Source organism: Polyergus mexicanus, unplaced genomic scaffold (genome assembly GCF_030449975.1).
Source record: "Polyergus mexicanus isolate NDT 795.1 unplaced genomic scaffold, iyPolMexi1.0 SCAF_5, whole genome shotgun sequence".
In the NCBI taxonomy this organism is placed as follows: Eukaryota; Metazoa; Arthropoda; class Insecta; order Hymenoptera; family Formicidae; genus Polyergus; species Polyergus mexicanus.
Window position 1 is genome coordinate 201,319 of NW_027223325.1, and position 20,671 is coordinate 221,989.

Below are 20,671 nucleotides of genomic sequence, written 5' to 3' on the forward strand. Positions count from 1 at the left end.
GCCATCATCTGTTTGCTCTAATACACTTTTTGGATTTTCTTAGAAAAATGTTTTTTATTGTTGTAAATAATTACAAATTTTACAATTTTTGAAAAATAAAAACAGAATTTAACATACGAAAAGAATAATTTTTTTTAATTTTTGTAATTTTTATTAATCTTAGTAGTTTTAGCAGATTTTTTTCACTTTGAAAAAAATTTCTCAAATTCTATTTCAAAGAACTCTCCGAGCTTTTTTATCTTTAATTGGAAAACACAAGACCTGAGATCTGACAGATCTTGATCACACGCACATACACACATACAGATAAATCTTTTCGTACTCGATATGAGTCTGTTTTTATTGATACGTTACTGAGACGCGGTGGTAGCTAAGCAACCCTTACGTTAACTTACTCGTGCTCGTGCTAGGCTAATAGCTAATGCAGACTGTTCAGTTCAGTGCGCTTCGCACTCTATAAAGGTACGTTTCACTGTTGTCATAATGAGTCGACCTCGTGGCCGGAGCAACATTTGACGTTTGACTGGCTTTGACTTTTTGAAATCTCGCGCCATTCGTAATGATAAGCAAGCAATTTGAGGTGGTTCCGTAATTCGTATCGTGGGGGTAAGAATATCAATTAAATATGCATATTATTTTGGAATATCATAACGAAAATCGATTAAATTCTTGTATATTGTTTGATTGATATCATAAAAATTAACGCATTTCTCTATATAATTATATCATTAATATTATTTCTATTTTCTTGTCATACAAAAGATAATTTTCTTTGCAATTTTTTTCTATTTCTTTAAAATTATAGAGAATTTAAAAAAATATATAAATATAAAATTTGTCCTCTCTCTCTCTCTCTCTCTCTCTCTCTCTCTCTCTCTCTCTCCTTTTATAGAATATCCAGAATATTTTAAAAGATATGAAAAAAATTTTTCGATAAGAGTTTCTGAAAATATTGTTGAAGGAACAATACAGGAATATATAGTTTTCATATTTTTTTATGAATTATATATCAAAATTACATTTTATTCATTGATTTATGTCAATATCATTCATTATATCAAGCACAAGGAATACATATTTCGTGTAGAACAAGAGTGTGTGTGTGTGTGTGTGAGACAATAGCTGTTTTATTTTTTAACTTTTGTCGATAAATGTGTACATTGTACACGAGAGAGATTTGTGTAGAGTGTTTCGATCGGGATTACCGATTCGGATCGTGCAAACAATAAGCGCACGTGTTATTTGAGGCGCATGTAACGCGGAGAGACGATACCGTTAAATATTAATGACGCAACATCGCGAAGTACGAAGGTCTCGGCAAATTATTAACGGAGCAATAACGATCGATGTGCGGCATGGTGAATCAAGGAAATAACGATTTCCAGTCATCGCCGCATCGTACGGTGTGAGTTCGTTGCACGTATGTATCGAGAGATTATAAACAGCGCAAGAAATCTATAACGTTTCTTCTCAAAAGGTTCCATCAATCTGGAATCGATTTTTCTTCGATACAAATGTGAGACACAGTTATGCTATTCTAGTAATTATTAATGATCAATTAATAAGGGAATAGCTAACGAAATTATATTATTTAGCTAGTAATTTAACAAGTGGATATCATTTTAATTTAATGTTTAATCATGCGATCAGATATTTGTTCTTAAAATTTTTATTATTTGAAAAGTTACTTGTTTACAACTTGAGTTGCTGAAAATTCGATAAATTTTATTCGTATATGTAATATATTGTACGTATACATACAACATCGAATTTATCTTATACCGAACAGTAAGCCGATAAATTCATTTCGATCAATTATATTTCCTTGTAACAGAGAGACGCTATCATTGATACATATAAATAATATAAAAATATATTGTATTTTTTTTGTGAACAGATGAACAGAGTATTGTTTCGCGTGAGATCTCTGTATTCTTGCGATTTACATCTTATTTACGAACGGATATTTTTATGCAAATTTACGTGCGTGATTAGCTCAAACATTAATTACTTCTCTATTAATTGATTGATCGAGAAATTATTTTTGATTAAAAATAAATATATAAGATGATGTCTATCGTTAATAAGTAACAATAATGTCATGAGGGAAAAGCAGTTTAAAATAAAATAAAACTTATTTTTGGGCAGACAAATATAATTATAATCATTAGATTTTCTATACGGTAAATTTTTTAAAAGTGGATTTTCAATTTTTTGAGTTTATCTCATTTATACAAAAAATGCCGCATAATTAATTTTCAAAAATTGCGATATCTGCTTAAAAATTTTAAGCTTAATTTAAATATACACTTTCTTTTTATGTGGCATGAGTCTAAAAATATTTGTACGCTATCAAATTTCAATGAAAAATAATTTTGATTTAAAAAAAGAATACACATTTTTGATTTTAATAATATAAAGTACCCGTGATAAAATATGAATTTACGAGAAAAGTTAGACGAATTTCAGATTTCAGAAGAAAGGATAATAAAACTTTCATTCCATTTACGTCGCCGAGACTATAAGATCGACTATGCATACCGAGGTTAAACAGCCTGATATCTTAAGTAATCAGTTTCTTGACAGCTCGCGGGACGATCCACGCCAAGCGAAGATTAGAATTCGACACGTGGCGACCTTGCCGCGGTATCAGCCATTATACGATTCTTTTATAGGTAGCCGCATGTTGCGACCATTGGTTTCTATGGTAGCGAGTGACCTGGTCAGTCCACCACGTGGTCAGCTTTGATTTAGAATCGAAAATTTGGTCGTACTTTAATGGGGCTAGACATTTCAGGATACGGATCTGGCTACAATTACAACGACGTGTCTTCCGCGCGCAGATATCTAAATCGATATTTTCAATTTTACGATAGCTCTCCATTTATTGTTATGCATCGTGTTGTTTCGAAATGCTCGGACAATATCGAAATGTTAATCATTTTAATTATATCAAATATATATATGTATACTCGTCTTATCGTCATTAACATATATAGTGTACAAAGTTATACGTTTCGAGTATCATTCTGTACATTTATAATAAATGTTTACAACTTGAATTTCCTTTCAGCCACTACTTTACTGGGGTAGAAGGACCGAGCGTCCTCTTCGACGCGATGAGTTCGATCCGTCGAGAGGTCCGAGGATGCCATCGCCCGATCGGTCGACGTAGTCGCGGATAGGTGCCATAGACGGGCATGGACACCAAGACACCGCCAATCCCGTTGAAGTCGCAGGAGAAATCCCAGTCCCAGAAGAAAACGGAACGTGTGGCTGACGTGTCCTTGCCTCCGCTGACACCGTATCCGAATCATCGTACCAAGGACAGATCGCTCACCGGTACATCGTGGTCGCAGGATCTCAGGCCCTGCGTTGCGTCGCATCAGGATCATCGCAAGAAGAGACCTTACAAGTAAATATGACAATTGTTGAACATACTCGATACTGATTTGATTCCAAATCGTTTAAATTTGCCTCTCTATTTAAGTCAATCTACTTGACGGAGAGGATATTTTACGCGAAATTTAAACGATTGCTAGGAATCGGTAATACCGAGTGGTCCGTTATTATTTATATTCGTTTATACAACTAGAGTTGATTCTCTAGAAAGTCTCTTGTTTCAGAGTGTTACACATCGGTGCTACGCCCTTGATGCACGCCTGTCAACAGGGTGACAGAACGAGGGTATTGAGATTACTAAAGGAACAGGGAGAAACGATCGCTTACAGAGATCGCACGTTAAGAAACGCTCTCCATTATTGCATGGATGCCGGAACTGGTGGTGCGGTGGCCGCGGTGGCACCGGAATTGGTGAACGCCCCGGATGCCGAGGGTCACACGCCACTTCATCTGGCGGTCATCGCCGGCGATACCCAGCTGGTCGCGGTTCTCTTAGCGAATGGTGCCGATGTCAACGCCAAGGATCTCGAAGGGCATAGCGTTCTTCATTGGGCCACCGGTACTTCTCTTACTTAGATATAATATATCTAAATTAGAAAAATATTTCGGAAAAATTCTCACACACAATCGCGAGAACTCGCATCGAGTCGATAGATTAGTTTGGTATATTGTAGCAAATATTTATTCCTCAAGATAAGAGACGACTATATTTATTCTTATATTATACTGTGAGAAATCCTGTCAGAATTTTATCTTATTATATTACATTTTGATCCCTTAAAGATCCGCTAGGACTTTGAAGATAACTCAATTTTTTTAAATTTTTGATTATCATATTATAGAAATGCATTATTTTAGATCCGTCCAAGTTTTTTTTAATAAAGAAACATTTTTACATGTATTTATAAGTTTTCCATTATACAAATAACTTAAGATATTATAATTATGATCAATTCGTTCAAATTATCGCGATAATACGTGCTCTCGCGTGATCGTTAGCAGACCGAAGTGACGTCATCCGGGACGACCTACTGACCTTACTTGACCATTACACGCCATCATCTCCCCGAAGATTGGAAGGAACGATATGCGCTCTACATTTTCACCCATCACCCAGCTCTTAAGGGAGTTTAATGTATGACCGCGGACAATTTGACCTTCCAAAAAGGGAACGCAGTATTCTAGATATTTGCATCGTGTTTGCGTAAGAATATAGGTTCGAAACAAATTGCTCATTCTTGAGCTAATAGTTATTTCAAATGGAATTTATTTTAATACGATTTTAATATGGTTTGTGATATATGAAAGAAAAGATTGATATCAAAATTGCCTGCAATTCAAAACAAGGACGCTTAACGAGAAAATCCTTGACGAGGGACAGCCTGTATTATATCCTCTCTTCTTTCGCAAGTTGAAATATCTAAAAAATAATAATAATAATAGTCGGAGGTGTAAAAATAATTTTCAGTCTGCGGAGAAGCGGAATGCGTTCGATTAGTCTTGGCAGCTGGTGCACGACCTTCCACTCCTGATTTACGCGGTGGTTCTCCGCTTCACTACGCCGCCCAATGCTGTGGTGCGGCCGCCACAGCCGAGCTCGCGGTTCCTAAAAAGATCGGTTTGAAAGTTCTGCAAACGCTCCTGGAATTCGGCGCGGATGTAAATGCAAAGGACGAAGACGGACGACAGCCAATCTTGTGGGCGGCGAGCGCGGGTAGCGTGGAGGCTGTATTAGCTCTGGCGAGGTAGATAACTGGTCGTCACAATTGTTTTAATTTTCTGACACGGATCAGTTTATCATGGATCTTTATAGTATTTATTAATCCTCCAACGATTCAGAGCTGGAGGATCGGCGGCTGCGGGTACTTCGGACAAAGACGGATTGACAGCGCTTCATTGCGCTGCTTCCCGGGGACACGCGCGATGCGTGGAAACATTGGTCAACTTGTGCGGATCTCATCCCGACCACGTGGACGATAATGGCTGCTCCGCGTTACACTACGCCGCCACTTTGGGTCACGCTGATGCCACCGCACTTATTCTTAAACTCGGTGCAGATCCCAATCGTCAGGATCGAAAGGGTAGAACGTAAGATTATGAAAAGTTACGGATAATCTTTATTCGCATAATCGGTCTTCTTGATGATATGTTTTTCTCTAAATAGCTTTCTATAATCGGCTATTGTAGTCGAGTTTAATCGATTCGCTGTATATTTCGACTCTAATAAAAAGTATCAGTTTCAAAAAGAATTTCACGCCTCTTTCAGACCGGCGCTTTGCGCCGCGGCTAAGGGCCAGTTGGAAACCTTGAAGATTCTAAGTCAGCACGGCGGTTCGCTTCACGCCAGAACCGTACGAGGTACAGGGATCGGTCATGAGGCTGTCGCATCTGGTAGAATCGAGTTAATAAAGTGGCTGGCGAAAAGAAGACCGAGCACGTTGGATGTCGCTACGCACGACGGCAAAACGCCTCTTCACGTCGCAGCCTTGCATGGCTACTTGGATGCGTGCAAGATCCTTTTAGATCACGGCGCGAAAATCAACGCTGTTCTTAGGACTAGCAAGGGCAACTCAATGACCCCACTGGACGCGGCCCTCTACAGAGGATATCGAGATTGCGCGAAATTGATCCAGATGCACGGCGGTAGTACGGCTCAGCAATTGAGGACCCATAAAACTGCACCGAACAAAGGTCAGATTAGGTATAATGTAAAGATATTAGATAAACTTGGTTGAGAAGCAATTCACACAAAATAATAATATGAATTATTGTAAAATTCATTATATATTAAATATTTTTACGAGATGAGTGTGTGACTTTATTAACGTTAAAGTTTCATCATTTAAAGATATTCAAGGATTGATATTTTTTTTATACGTTAAACAAAATATGTACAATACTAATATATTATTACCTTTCGTAACAAAGTAAGTTACTAGAATGATTTTAGTTTTCACAGCAAAGTTTCGAATGAAACATGATGAGAGTAGCTCCGCGAGCGATAGTAGTCCTCGTAGAAAAGGTCACAGAAGACACAGACATCCCGAGCTCTATTACGAGGAACGATGGGTAGAAAGGAGAACGCGGCGAAAAAGTAATTCGAAAAAGCTGGCTCGTCGGGATAGTCGAAGTTTTAGCGAAGAGGAAGTGCGGTTATCGAAGACATCCACGAAAAAAGATGAGAGAAGAGCTAGAAGCGAATCCGCGCGGTAAAACAATACTAATAATATCTCATCATATATGCAAGGCAAAATAATACGAGGAGCGTTCATAATACTATATAACAAACTCTTTTCTTTCATTTACAAGTTATTATTTAAAAAAACTTGCAATATTTTAAATTTATTAAATTAAGATTTTTTTAAATGTCGATATAATTAATACGGATTAATTTTCTAATAAGTTCCGACAATTAAATATAAAAAAAAAATTAATAGAAAGAGAAAGAGGAAAATGGAGATGGAAAGATGCTTTCTAAACCTTTTTGATTACTTAAAATCGCACTGCATGCTTATAAAGTATCGAATTTATTTAAATTGTCGTTAAATATCGATAGATATGATGATAATGGCAACAGCGGACGCAATCCGCGAAGAAAACGAAGCAGAAGAATATCGATGAATTACAAACGCGGATATTCAGATTCGTCGATCGAATCTGATAGCTGCGACTATTCTTATGACGACGATAGAACTGAAGCAACCGTACAGCCGCAACGCGCAAAAATGCAGCAGGAAACAAGAAGGAACAAGAGTAAGAGCTCCAATGAAACAACAGCCAAAGATAGCTCGAAAAAAGAGGACAATGATGACGATCGAAGCGTAAGCGACGACAGCTTAGAGGTGATCGTGGTGAAAAAATCGCTAGAAAAAAAATGCGAAAAGATGGTATCTGAAAGAAGATCTAAGACTCCTAGAGAATGCACAAAAGAGACAAAACTGACTAAAATGCACAAACATAGCTCCAAGAAGACGTCCAGATCTGGCAAATCCAAAAAATCCGATAATGATGAAAATGCAGTGGCTCGAGATGAATCGCCCGATAAGAAAGAAAGAAGCGCAGCGATAAGAGAGCCGATGCGTACTTCGGGAACACCACTCGAAGAGGATGAAGTTGATGAGAGGATAATAGAATCTCGATATCGCAGAGACGCGACAGACAGCACCAGTCAGGAAACTGTGGAGCAAGTAATTGTCACGGCGATAGTTCACAAGGATCAAATGCCTGACACTCCAAAATCAACGTTGGATACAGCGAGGGAGATTAGCTATCAAGATGTTTTAAAAAAGAAAACGATGGAGACAGAGGAGACGAAGGAAATTTCCGGAGATATTACTACTTCCGATAAAAATGAAACGGCATCGTCGCACAAAATGGATAGGCAAGACGTCTCTGGAGAAAGCGTATCGAAAGGGACGCAAGAAAATTCCGAAATTACTGAGGAAATTCAAGATGAAGACGAGAGAATCAAGAAAACGAATGATAAGATGCAAGGTAAGTTACGCCACATAAAAATCGGATGTTGCAAAAAGATACAGAATTTGTGAATACATTTAATATAAATCTATGTTTGCCTGACACTGGCTATAGTAATCTTTCAGACAGGTTAGATACATCCGAGGACATAACACCGAGCAACGATACGCACGAAAAGCAAAAAATGGACGAGGAAGAAATACCTGATAAATTATCCTATTTAAGTATCGAATCTAATGCTACTGAAGAAAGCGTCAATGAGAGGAGAGACAGTTCTAAAGACGAAGAGAAAACCGATAAGCAATCTGTTTTGGATCAAAAGGACCTTTCTCAACGTTCTATTACCATGAACGAAGAAAGCGAGAAATCCATTTCCGAAGATTCGAAGCGAGAGGAAAACGCAAAAACTGCTCCGAAAAAGACTTCATCGGATAATGAAGAATTGAAAACACCGTCTTCTACACAATCAGAGATACACGAAACTGCGAGTAGTTTAAAAGATAAAATCACAGGTCAAACAGGTGAGGAAGAAGGCGAGACTTTGACAAAACAGATATCCATGAAAACAGTCGCCAAAGAGAGTTCCGAAGAATCGATTAAAGATGCCGAATCAAAAGAGGATGAAAATTTGAATAAACACGATGAAAAATCTACAGGCGTGTCATCAACGGAATCAATGTTGAATGTGGAAGAAACTCTTTCTCCGGAAAGGACGTTTCATGATAAGAACTCGGAGAATGTTAATGGATCAGACGATAGAGAACGATCAGAGATTGAAACAAGTAAGTCAAAAATACTGCACACCTTGAAATATGCAACATCTTTCTAGAAGCTTAAACATTTAAAAAATCATAGAAACGTATCACGATTCATGAGTTTCAACTTACATTTCCGATATTTAAAGTATTAATCTCTTCGAGTACAAAAATTTTTTAAATAGAGATATTGTCTCACAGTTATATTAAAATATAATTTTTTTCGAGTTATAACTTTTATAAATTACTCATTTGTAAATCACTTTTTTTCGACAATACTCCACACATTTATTCTCAACAAAGATTTGCTTAATGGAGCAAAATTTTAGGGGACAAAGATTCTTATTCTATCGATGATAGTTGCTCGAGTTCTCCAAAGTTCTTGAAGCCAGTGAAGACAAGACGCTCGAGACCATCTACGGGAAAGAATGCGAGGACAGGAAGGTCTTCCTCAAATATATTAACGAAGAAACATCTGTTTGAAAGTTCGGTAGAGTGTTTGCCGCATCAGCGTGCGATAGTCGCGGTAATAGATAGCCCAGAATGGGACGAAGATGAGGCGGTTGAACAGGAAATCAGACAAGCACTCGGAGAAGATACACTGGAGCGCGATACGGAGCATGAAGAAGACAATGAGATTGGTGTTATGCGAGTTTTGCCAAATACGAGCGAGGAAGAGACTCCTAGCACGACTTTAGATACATCTAGAACCGCCAGGATTGACTCTTTGCCTCAGGTAGTCTAAGAGAAAAAGAATTTATGCTTATTAATCCGTATTATCAAATCCAATAACATATTATTAAATTAAATATTTCTAAACTTTTTCTTTTTCGAAAAAAGTACTGACTATTATGATTAATAAAACTTATTTCAAAACTGTATAATTCTATATTTCCCCGACTTTAAGGAAGAAATATTTTGTGTACCAAGATCTAATTGATGATATGCCAATCAATATATTTCGTTATCAGATACAATCGACCACTAGCAACCGTTTAGTTACAATCGAAAATTCCGATCATGCCCATCGAGAACGATTCTGGCGCAAGCAACGTCGCGATAGCGGAGGTAGAGACAGCGGGATAGAGCCAAGCCCGAGAGTATCGAGAATTCCACGGAGGCGAAACGCAAGATGCTGTCCGAATACGGCGAAACAGCAAGCTCTCAATATGGAGACCATCACTAGGGATGTGCAAATTAGTCTGCGTCGTTATTATCTCGAAAGAAAGATTTTTTTCCAATTGATGGAATTGAAGAGATTGCAGATTCGTCATGGTAAAGCGAACGAGCATGTTCTGGTGAAAAGACAGGTGAGACTCAGTTATCATAAAATTTATATTAAAAATATATTATGCAACATAATCATTTTATACGAATGAGAAAAGTTAATGTCGCTACTATCAATATCGTTAGAATATTATGATTATTGTCGGTATATCTCATGAGATTGCATTGATTTGCAAAGAATAATTTTTTTAGGTGGAAACTTTTAATAGATCTGGCATGTCTGGACCCATTCTTGGCGTCGCGAAATACGATCAACCATTAACGTTCAGGTTACTGTCGGATCAAATAAGTTTATACATATAGAGAACGTTGAAGAATTTATATAATTATATATTAATAATTATCATTCTCTAATTATGGTATAATTTAATATTATGTAATCATTATCAGACAATTCGAAGCGTTCCTGTATGAACAATTGAGAAGATTACAGGGAAGACCAACCACTCCAGATTTTTGCACCGAAGCTAAACAATGCACCCAAAAGACTCATCGTTGCCATCACGCCACTAGCGCTTACACTTCTATTCCAGTGTATACGTATCGTGAGTCAATATATCGTTCAAATCGTTCAAATACATAATGCATTGCTTTTGCGATATACCATACATATATATTTTTATAATTTATAATTTTATATATATATATTATCTTTTTAAATACGATAAAAAAAAAATTAAAGAAGATATATTCGTATGTATCTTTTTCCTGTATGTCACTGAGAAAATTAAATCACTTTAATTCTTATAGACTTAGCCGTCTATATGTATGTACAGCCCGCGAAGAGTCAGTTTCTGTAATGTGAATGTAGATTATAATTGCAGTAGGTGGAGACGCCCCAGATCGAGCGGAACATCTTCCGAAGATAGGGAGTCGCGGCAGAGGACATATGACGGTAATAAAATGCATCATATGAGAAAATAGAGATAGAAAAATAAAACGTACATTACTCAATAGAAATTTAATCTTAATTTGTGATTAAAGCAAGCAAGTTGTAAAGTTTCATGTTTATGTATAAGTTGTCTATTATATTCGTTATTTTTTTTTCTTTTCCTTTAGGTGGAAGTGACGCATGGAGAAGAAAAACAGGTGATCGCTCTTCCGACTGAGAAATTAGATCGTACCAAAAAATATTTCGTTACGTTCACTGTAAGAGGCGAAACGCAAGACGATGAGAAAACCAAATCATCCTGCATACGAAGAAATGCAAAGAGTGTGTAAACATTTTTCAGATAGACTTCTTCTCCTAATCTGATGATTAATAAATGATTAATAACTTGCGAGAAAAACGTTTAAAAAAAAAGTATATCGAGAATTCAGTTTTGTGTGTAGGAAAAGAAATATATTTTCAAAAGCAGTGAACTTTACGTTCTCTACTTTATAAAAAAATGTAGAGAATTATTGCGAATAATTTTGTTTCATTCTTTCATAAAAAAGTTTTCTATTTTAGATATTTTCTGTCAATTATAAAAAAAAATTTTGATATCTTTTTTTTTTCTTAAATCAAATGATTGTTCGCAGAAAAATTTGCTTGACGCACAACAATAATATAAGAAATACATCTCAAAACTGCCAGACAGAATAAAATTTTTTAATACATTCCATATAAAATTAAACAACAAGTTTTTATTTATAATAAAATATACATCTGGATTCATATTTTTCTTTTTCTCTCTTCTATTTTCTAGGTATATGTAAAATGATATATTCTAAATAAAATGTTAATGTATGACTCATTGTCAGTATTAATTATAATATATTTTTTTGTATGTTTTCCAAAATGTATATCCTAAAAATTGATATAATAATAGTACGAAAATATTAAATATATAGTTTATCTCTATAATGAATAATCTTATATTATAATAATCTATAATATAGATGTTATTTTTTAGCAGAAACAATATTAGAAAGCATAATAATTGTCTAGCAATTTATTTATAAAATTATACGGATTATTTTTATACGATATATCAAATATATTTTTAGAGATTCGATGCTATCTCGAGCGACTTATGTTGCTGTTTTCCAGCATATGCAAATCAGTCAAATTAGATAAAGCAGGTGCGGCAGATATCAAAAGGGTCGGTTCAAAGGATTATCGATCAGTCGGTCGACATGCTTTCAGGCAAAAGGACGCGCGTTTCTCTATCAAAGTAACGCTGATTCGGCAATAGACTGTGTCAACAATGACGACGCGACTTATCGAATCCACGATGGTCGCAATATTGTTCGTCAGGTTGCAGCATGAATATTATTTTATTTGTAACGTGAAATTTCTGTGAAGAAGCCTTCGAATGGACAAATGGCTCCAAGATAGGAAGCTCTGGCTATTCGGTAGCACCCTGCCGTTGCTACCAAGGAGGTAAACATTAATGTCAAACGAAAAGCACATCTCTAATCTCATCCTCGAATCAATTAAAATATCTCCCCTTTCAAATGCATCTTTTGATAATTATCTGACCTTTTTCAAAAGTTTATTCTAATGTCAAAATTTTTAATCTCCTTTTTCGACGCAGACCTTTTACGTAAACATAGTATTTGGGCTTTTTGATCATTTGACATTTAGTTCATGAGGGACGATTCTCCAACAGCCTTTTAAAATTCCGAAAAAGACAATTTGTCCTGATTCTTACGAGATTCAAAAAAGACGTCTCGAATAATTCCAATTTAATACGGTTGAAAGATTTTATTCCGAATTGTATTCATTATATTGAATTATATTTTTTGAAAACACACACAAAATGTTTCGTTAACATAAAAATGTTTCTTATACAAGCTATAAACAATATGATAATCTTTTGTCATAGTTACAGTTGAACTAAAATTGACATTACATATGTAATATGAAGAATCGTTTCGTACAGTTAACAATAAGCTTTACTACAATTTTGTTAACAATTTTCGTATATAGAAAAATAACTAAATTAAATTTATCGTTTCGTAAATAACGGATAGAAAATAAAAAAGAAATCTTTTTTCGATAATTTTGAAAAATATATTTTTCGGTTTCGCTAGATTCGCATTTTAATATTTAAATTTTTCCAATTATTTACTAAAATACAGTATTTTATATCTGTATATTCTCTCTATATTATGAGAACAGAAAGATTATTTTCATAATACTTTTCTCAGTCTTTTGCTGAAATAATAATAATAATTTCATAAAAAATACTTTATTCCTTTATTTTTGCTCCACACACTCTCTCTCTCTCTCTCTCTCTCTCTCTCTCTCTCTCTCTCTCTCTCTTTTTTAATTTGTGAAATTTTCTAATATAAATTCGTAAGATATTGTATCTATTGTAGAAACAAAGAGGAATAAATTATTTACTCAGTTAAATTAAATAGAAAAGTGGCGAATAGCGATAGCTATTTACATTTCTTGTCACGGATCATCCAAAAATCTTATACAATCTCCTGAATGTTTTCCTGCTTTAATACATTGCGTAATTATAGCCGCTATAGAGAGAGTTCGTCCAACAGTCAGAAACATTTCAACCTTTTTCACGGTCAGGATATATAAACGCGTAGTCGGAACATAATATCGATTGTCAATAATCAAGAGTTGAACAATAACGTAAAGCGACGTTTCTTCACCATATTAGTACTATCCGGTATGTTCGCCGACGAGGGTGTTCTGGCAAGAGTATTTCATGAATTCCATTTTTGGCTTTTTGTACGTACTAATTGCTTTTTTACTTCTTTCTCTTTCTCTCTCTCTCTCTCTCTCTCTCTCTCTCTTCTTATCGAGAAACATCAAGCTTGTCATATAGTCACTGAATGTTATACGCCGAATCGAATTACAATTCTTTAATCGAATCTTCAAAATATGAAAAATTGAAAAATTATGTAGATAAGTTTATATTTATTTAATTACGTAATTTATTCTGGCAAGTATGGATTAATCTTCGAGATTTAATTACGTAAAATATTAAGATTACAATATATTGCAAAATACATTTGTAAGACAAAGATCTTAGTAGATGAATATAAAATGAGGATTGATATAGTATAATATTAAATAAATAATTTTTCCGTTTTTTAACTTAATTAAAGCTTAATTAATTAAAGCTTCTCGAAAAAAAAAATAATTATATATTGTACACAAATTAAATACGATTAAATGATTTAAAAGTGTGAATGTGTATTTGCATTTTCACATTTTTCGTAAAAAAATAAAAAAATAAAAGGATACTGTAATATATTTCACTTTTTCAAGTAAGTTTTAAATAATTTTGAGCAACGAACATACATACAATATTCTAAAAGTGAAACATCCTTTTGAAATACAAGAAATCAGTATAGAGTGAAAATTATTTATTCAATAATTCAATTACTTTTGTAGATTATTTTTAAAAATAAAAATAAATAAAATTCTGTATATTATAATTGTAACTTTTAATAAAACAAAGCACGCTTTCGTGAATTTAGCTGTTTAACGATTCATACTTTTCTTAATAACCTGGCTTAGCTGCGTCCTGTTTGTCGATTTACTTTCAAAGCACGCATCCGAATGCATCAATTAATTTTCAAAATTAATACATATAGTTTATCTTATTCGAAATTATGGTGTATAATACGTACGCGATCACGTCAATATGATAAACGACATAAGGTTCGCGAACTGTCGACAATGCATACCACAGTGGTAAGAGATCTTTAATTCGGCTAGTAACCTCCCCAAATAATTGTAGAGCGGATCAAAAGATGTATATTAAACATAATACAATCCAATCAATACATATTTGTTTCATAAAAATAATATTAAAATAAATTATATGACGAAATAAATACTCGTATAATATAAAAATATCTCAAACAAGTACGCGGACCTTATTCTTATCAGAATCTTCGATGATTTCGACCTAATTTATTTCAATATTATTTCGCAAAATATGTATCAGAACTGGTAACATTAATTCCAATTAATAGATACAAAATATTATTGTTTAATTATTTACATAAATTATTTAAAATGGTGATTAATAGATGTTAATGTATTTTTTAAATTGTTGAGTGAATGAAAACAGAAATATTATTTTATAAACGACAAAGTATTCTGATTTTTTAAATCAATTTTCTTGACAAAAATTCCTTTAAAAATCCCAAAGAAAAATTCTATTCTACACTTAAAATTTATTTTTTGCATATAGAATAGAATCCTCAGCTTCTCAAAAAAAAAACATGTAATAGTTTTTTATTAATTTTATCATAACTGAAATAACATTCCTATAAAAAATTTACTTGTCAGTCATGCTAGTCCATGAAATTGTGATAAATCGATACCTTCTCCGATTGTGTATCAAATGTTAAAAAGAATATTCATTTCATTGAGCAAATTTTTCCTTTCCAATTTCTATTACATATAAGATTCCATCAAGTTTTTATTATAATAAATAGCTTTCATGGAAAATAAATCCATTGTTTGGTTGATATCGAATAACGATTGCAATATCGCTATATTACAAATACGGAAATATCGTATTATTTTAGAGCATTATTACATACAGATATTAATTTAATCCGATATTGCAATCGCTCGTTCACAAGTTTGGTCTGTCGCGTCTGCGCTATAAGCGTAAGGTTTGAATAAAGTAAAACTTGTGGGACAGCTTGACCCCTGGTCATCCATCGGGATAGAGACAGTCTAACTGGTACCGTTCCTCGTGATACTATGCTCTTTACCCAACAATTGACATCGTTGCCATGCCTTGCCAAATATAAAAAGTGGGTACTCGAGAACATGGAAAAAAGTTTGTCGATTTTGTTTGCTCTCAAAAACAATAGTCATAAAAATCGTTTGTATCGATATCAAATAAAATTTGCATTCTTCATAAAATTATTTGATAAAATTAAATAAATTCCTAGCTACAGATAGGGGATTAAATAGATCTCAATTTTCGAAAATATCAAATATAGAATATAATATTGTGGCGATTTTGATCGAGTCAATACTTTCGAATTATGAAATAATATACTTTCGCATCGAATTTTTTCCCAGAATTAATATGCCCGTACTATATCATTTTCATAACAATAACATTGAATGCGTTTGAATTTTATTTAAATTTATTAATAATAACGAGAAATATGATTTTTGCACAGGTCTCGGGCGCCGAGCAAAGCCATGGAGCGTTACGAACGTTTGGCACGACTCGGCGAGGGTAGCTACGGCGTTGTCTTCCAGTGTAGAGATCGACAAACTGGAAAATTGGTGGCTGTAAAGAAGTTTCAGCAGACCGAAGATGATCCTCTAATACGTAAGATCGCGTTGCGGGAGATACGTCTGCTGAAGGTCAGTTCTTTTCTTTAACGATCACTGCATTATTTTTTAATAAATACCATTCAAACGAATTTAAAGGAACACCTCCTATAACACAATTGAAATATCAATTAAAAGTAATCGATCAGGCAATACCAGAAAGTAATTGAAAATAATCGATAAGGAATCCATAAAGCAATACTTTTTTCAAATTTAAATGACTAATGAATATATATTGTACTAATGAAAATTTCGAGTTATGTATCAATAAAATTGTTTATGATAAAAAATTGTTATAAAGATATATAATTGAAAAAGAAAAACATTCCATTGAAAAAATTCAAAATAATCTAGATTTTTATAATAAAATGATAATGTAAAATAATTGCAAAATATCTTTTATGATTGCGATTTGTAAGTTATCAATTAAAAATCAAAATATATTTATCATTTTTTCTGTCAAGCTAGCAAAACTGGCTAAAAATGTTTAATGACGAATAACGTATGTAAGAGATTTCTGCTATAATATAAAAATCACTAAATATAAAAATTGCTGACATAATTTTCAAAGTTTTCCGCGTGATTCGATCCACGGAATAGCTAAGTTCGCCGAGGGTCGCATTCGTGTGAGGTGAACGACCTCCGTTAATGTATCCGCGACCGCTAGTTCTCATCTATAAATAAAGTGATGGTCAGTTTGGATATTTTCGACCATCTAAGAATTAATAAATTTATTAGATGTAGATAAATTCATTAAAAAAGTCCTTTTTTTTTATAATATCCTTATTTTGAAATATATGAATTCAATAATTAAAATAAAAAATTCGTGGACAGATTTTATGAAATGTAATTAAAAAGATTGATTTTTATACATTTAACAATCTTTTTTTTTACCGTTTTTGAGAGCGTCGTCTACGATAGAACTGAAGCGGCAAGTACTCTAAACAATGGGACACGCTCACGTGTAGAGGAAGTTACGTTCTTATTTATGCGATAAGAAGCTCGCATATACACAAGTGCAATACTGGCTGCGAGAAGTAGCCAACGGTCAATACCGGGCGGCGGTCAATATCTTGGCGTGTTCCGGTCTTTACCGACCTAACTTTATCGTTACAATCATCAGCGTAGGTTCACCGCCAAACATATATGATATATGCACATTCAAATAGGTCCCTCTAAGCTCCGCGACGTTTTGACATTTTACTTCAAGGCTGTTCCCTTCGACAAAAATATACTGTATGTATGAGAGTGTTCTTTTGAAAATTAACAGCACAGAGCTTTCTAAAATTTCTTCGCGATACTTTACACAAAGAATCTGTGAAATTATGTATGCAATATAAACTTTGGAATCGAGGTCAAACATAAAAGATTAAAAAATAAAAGAGAAAAGTTTCCAGGGACGCGCCAAGACTACTGATCGCTCGGCTACCAACCTTAATTTACCGCGTAAATTCTTCGCATAATTAATAATCGAAGTCGAAAATTGGGAAAATTAACGCTTCTCTTTTGCAGAATCTCAAGCATCCGAACCTGGTCAATCTTTTGGAAGTCTTTAGACGGAAGAGAAAGTTACATTTAGTATTCGAATATTGCGAAAATACTCTTCTGAATGAGATGGAGAAGTATCCTAGCGGTTGTCCAGATCTCACGACCAGGCAGATCACTTGGCAGATTTTGCAGGGCATCGCTTATTGCCATCGCCTCGGATGCGTTCACAGAGATGTGAAGCCGGAAAATATCCTCATTAACGCCGAAGGCGTGGTAAAGTTATGCGACTTTGGATTCGCGCGTATGCTCAGTCCTGGTGAAAATTACACGGAATATGTCGCGACCAGATGGTACAGAGCACCCGAATTATTGGTAAATATCATATATACGCTTCTCACGTTGCTTGCTTAAGATATTTGCAGAATAAAAGTTGGACGTAAAGTGATTCTTAACTTTATATAGCATTAAAAAAATTTTTTTTTTCCATTTAATTATGGTATATAGCGATTAATTACCTGTTTTCCGGAGCAGGTCGGAGACACACAATATGGTACTCCGGTCGATGTATGGGCAATCGGTTGCGTGTTTGCGGAATTAATACGGGGCGAAGCATTGTGGCCAGGAAAATCCGATGTAGATCAGTTGTATTTAATAAGAAGAACGCTGGGTGATCTTTTACCGAGACATATGGCTATCTTTCAACAGAATGAATTCTTTACCGGCATTACTCTTCCAACACCGCAAACGCTAACGCCTCTCGAAGACACTTTACCTCGTGGAAATAATAGTCCTGTACAGGTAATAGCGATAAATTTACTTTACATACAGAAAATACAAAAATGTATAACTATACATAAAAAAGCGTCAATTAATATTAAGCAGAATTTTTGAGTAAAAGAATTCCAATAAATATATATCGTGAAATAAAAAGATTTTTTTCAACAGTTAGTTACTCAAAATTTCAGGAAAATCATATATGCATATTTTTGTTGTCGATAAAAATTTTACATGTATTCATCGGCTGAAATAATTAGTATAAATCAAGTGTTAATAAAATATATCAGAAATAATATAAATCATATTCAGAATTATTTCTTTCGGTGATAATTGTCGTGTATATCTTTTGTCGATAGTTGGATTTCCTGAAAAAATGTTTGGATAAAGATCCGAATGAAAGATGGACATGCGAACAGTTATTGCGACATTCTTACTTCGACAATTTTCATTTCAAAATGCCGGATGTCGAGACGGAAGAGTTCGAAAAACTTAAAAAGTATCGAGAACGTTCTCGGGTAAGTTCAATGATTGAATGCGCGATGAAATATTCAGAAAATATATGTCGGGCAATAAAATATATCAAGAATGAATTTTCTACAGAGTATCTAAAATTTGTCGACGAGCGACAAATTTATTACATATCGCTGAATATCTTGTGCACAATTTTTATGGAGAAAAAGGAGATTGAGATAACGTGTGTTCTCTCATATTTACAGAATACTAACTACAGTCAAATGGTGTTACCCCAGTTACCCAAGGCTGGTCCTTCGGTTTATAGCCACAGTGAAAATCGGCCGAAGAGCTCCTCTATACATCAACAAAATTTTGACCATCTACCTACTATAAGAGGTTAATTCTGTGTGTGTGTGTGTGTGTGTGTGTGTGTGTGTGTGTGTGATTGTACATATATTTTCCTAAGCTTTTTAAGAACATTTATGTTAATTTATAGAATTCTATGAAAATGATTGTTATCATCTTTTTATTATTATTGTATTCCCACATTTTTCTTTACGAAGTTTAAAGACTTCTTTTCTTTAGATTTTGATTTTGTTTATATATAGAAGTAATTTGTGCAATTCATATGTATATCTCTTACAATAAAAGTTTTGTATAAAATAAGAGAAATTTATTTTCGGTATATCATATTCTGTAAATAAAAGACAGGTAACATTGCTGCTTCAACTACAGAATGTTCCATAATGGAAGTATCTAAATCTTGGAGCAATGGCAAAAAAACGAAGAAAAAAAAGAACAAATCTATTATTTAACAATATAATTTAAAGAGAAAAATAAACGACATTATTAATAACAACAAACAGAATTCATATATATTACATTCTTACGTAATATATTTTTTATACAATTTAGTTAGAGGATGGTCGTGTCTTTCAGCCATTGGTACATAATGTTGTTGCAGTGAAAACCAACCTACGTGAAGTCCTATGATTAGTGGTATCATGATAAAGTAGGTAGGGTTCCTTTGTATCCATGACTTTTTCATATTAGATGACTGCATTTTAAATCATATGATAGTAATTGTTCGCATTACGCGTTCGCATTTGCTTTTGTTCTACAATATACCTGAAAAATAAAGGATTCTTTTTAATGCATCTATTAAATGTACAAGATATATATGGATCCAAAAAATGGATTCTTTGTTTATTACGCGTGAATGTAAATATATTCGCGCGCAATTTACAATAAACTGCAACAAATTATGCAGTACAATAATATTAACGTTAGTGGTAAAAAAATATACAAAAATATAGAAAAAAAAAATACGAGACAAGAGAAGAAGAAACAAGGTACATAATATCATTAATAATTTTTCACAATACCTATGATACTAACCTATATATATCAATTAACGAAAGTATTTGAACAACGCACTCGTAAATTGATTCAAATCAGATAATTATTCTTCAACAATACGCAGATTTTTGCGACGATTGAACAATTTAATATTAATCGAATCGGTTTTTTAAAAACCGATCAAAATTTTCCGTACGCAATCTCACCTCACGCACAGCAAATTTTGTATTATTGTTTGATCGATCAATCAGGACAAAGAAGCCTTTGTTGTTTTTGGTTACGTTCGAAAATCAACTCGTTCGATTGAGTACCATTTGATCGACCAATCAGAACAATTTTTCTTCCCTTTATCCTGATTAATCGATCGAATAATACTCAACCGTACGAATAGATTTTAGAACAAACCTTTAAG

The 20,671-nt window shown here is 33.8% G+C and overlaps 2 protein-coding genes and 1 long non-coding RNA gene across 11 annotated transcripts; 2 read left to right on the top strand and 1 right to left on the bottom strand.

The window, feature by feature from the left end:
* Positions 1 to 453: 453 nt before the first annotated feature.
* Positions 454 to 11,587, top strand: LOC138933266 (inversin). Of its 4 annotated transcripts, none has more exons than XM_070295858.1 (15): positions 454 to 606; positions 3,074 to 3,415; positions 3,627 to 3,961; positions 4,871 to 5,147; positions 5,242 to 5,490; positions 5,669 to 6,093; positions 6,353 to 6,611; positions 6,959 to 7,896; positions 8,004 to 8,660; positions 8,963 to 9,369; positions 9,605 to 9,943; positions 10,113 to 10,189; positions 10,311 to 10,465; positions 10,745 to 10,815; positions 10,980 to 11,587. In XM_070295858.1, exons 2-15 carry the CDS (start codon positions 3,201 to 3,203, stop codon positions 11,139 to 11,141), a joined length of 4,566 nt encoding a protein of 1,521 aa, XP_070151959.1. In that variant the 5' UTR covers positions 454 to 606; positions 3,074 to 3,200; the 3' UTR covers positions 11,142 to 11,587. The 4 variants fall into 4 exon arrangements, with proteins under 4 accessions (XP_070151959.1, XP_070151960.1, XP_070151961.1 ...); XM_070295859.1 differs by having other exon boundaries at positions 10,732 to 10,815; positions 10,980 to 11,126; XM_070295860.1 differs by lacking the exon at positions 454 to 606 and having other exon boundaries at positions 3,332 to 3,415; positions 3,614 to 3,961.
* A 478-nt stretch (positions 11,588 to 12,065) lies between these two features.
* Positions 12,066 to 19,541, top strand: LOC138933228 (cyclin-dependent kinase-like 4). Of its 3 annotated transcripts, none has more exons than XM_070295802.1 (6): positions 12,066 to 12,285; positions 16,026 to 16,215; positions 17,695 to 18,042; positions 18,202 to 18,468; positions 18,804 to 18,962; positions 19,164 to 19,541. In XM_070295802.1, the coding sequence occupies exons 1-6, from the start codon at positions 12,218 to 12,220 to the stop codon at positions 19,299 to 19,301; spliced, it is 1,170 nt and encodes a 389-aa protein (XP_070151903.1). In that variant the 5' UTR covers positions 12,066 to 12,217; the 3' UTR covers positions 19,302 to 19,541. The 3 variants fall into 3 exon arrangements, with proteins under 3 accessions (XP_070151903.1, XP_070151905.1, XP_070151904.1); XM_070295804.1 differs by lacking the exon at positions 12,066 to 12,285 and adding an exon at positions 13,513 to 13,596 and having other exon boundaries at positions 19,164 to 19,539; XM_070295803.1 differs by lacking the exon at positions 12,066 to 12,285 and adding an exon at positions 15,564 to 15,647.
* Positions 16,026 to 20,549, bottom strand: LOC138933229 (uncharacterized). Of its 4 annotated transcripts, none has more exons than XR_011446939.1 (5): positions 20,299 to 20,543; positions 19,791 to 20,028; positions 18,186 to 18,460; positions 16,741 to 17,983; positions 16,026 to 16,290 (listed from the first exon to the last, which is right to left on the bottom strand). It is a non-coding gene; the product is annotated as an uncharacterized lncRNA (long non-coding RNA). The 4 variants fall into 4 exon arrangements; XR_011446938.1 differs by lacking the exon at positions 16,026 to 16,290 and having other exon boundaries at positions 16,299 to 16,856; positions 17,077 to 17,983; positions 20,299 to 20,542; XR_011446941.1 differs by lacking the exon at positions 16,741 to 17,983 and having other exon boundaries at positions 20,299 to 20,537.
* Between the last annotated feature and the right edge of the window lie 122 nt (positions 20,550 to 20,671).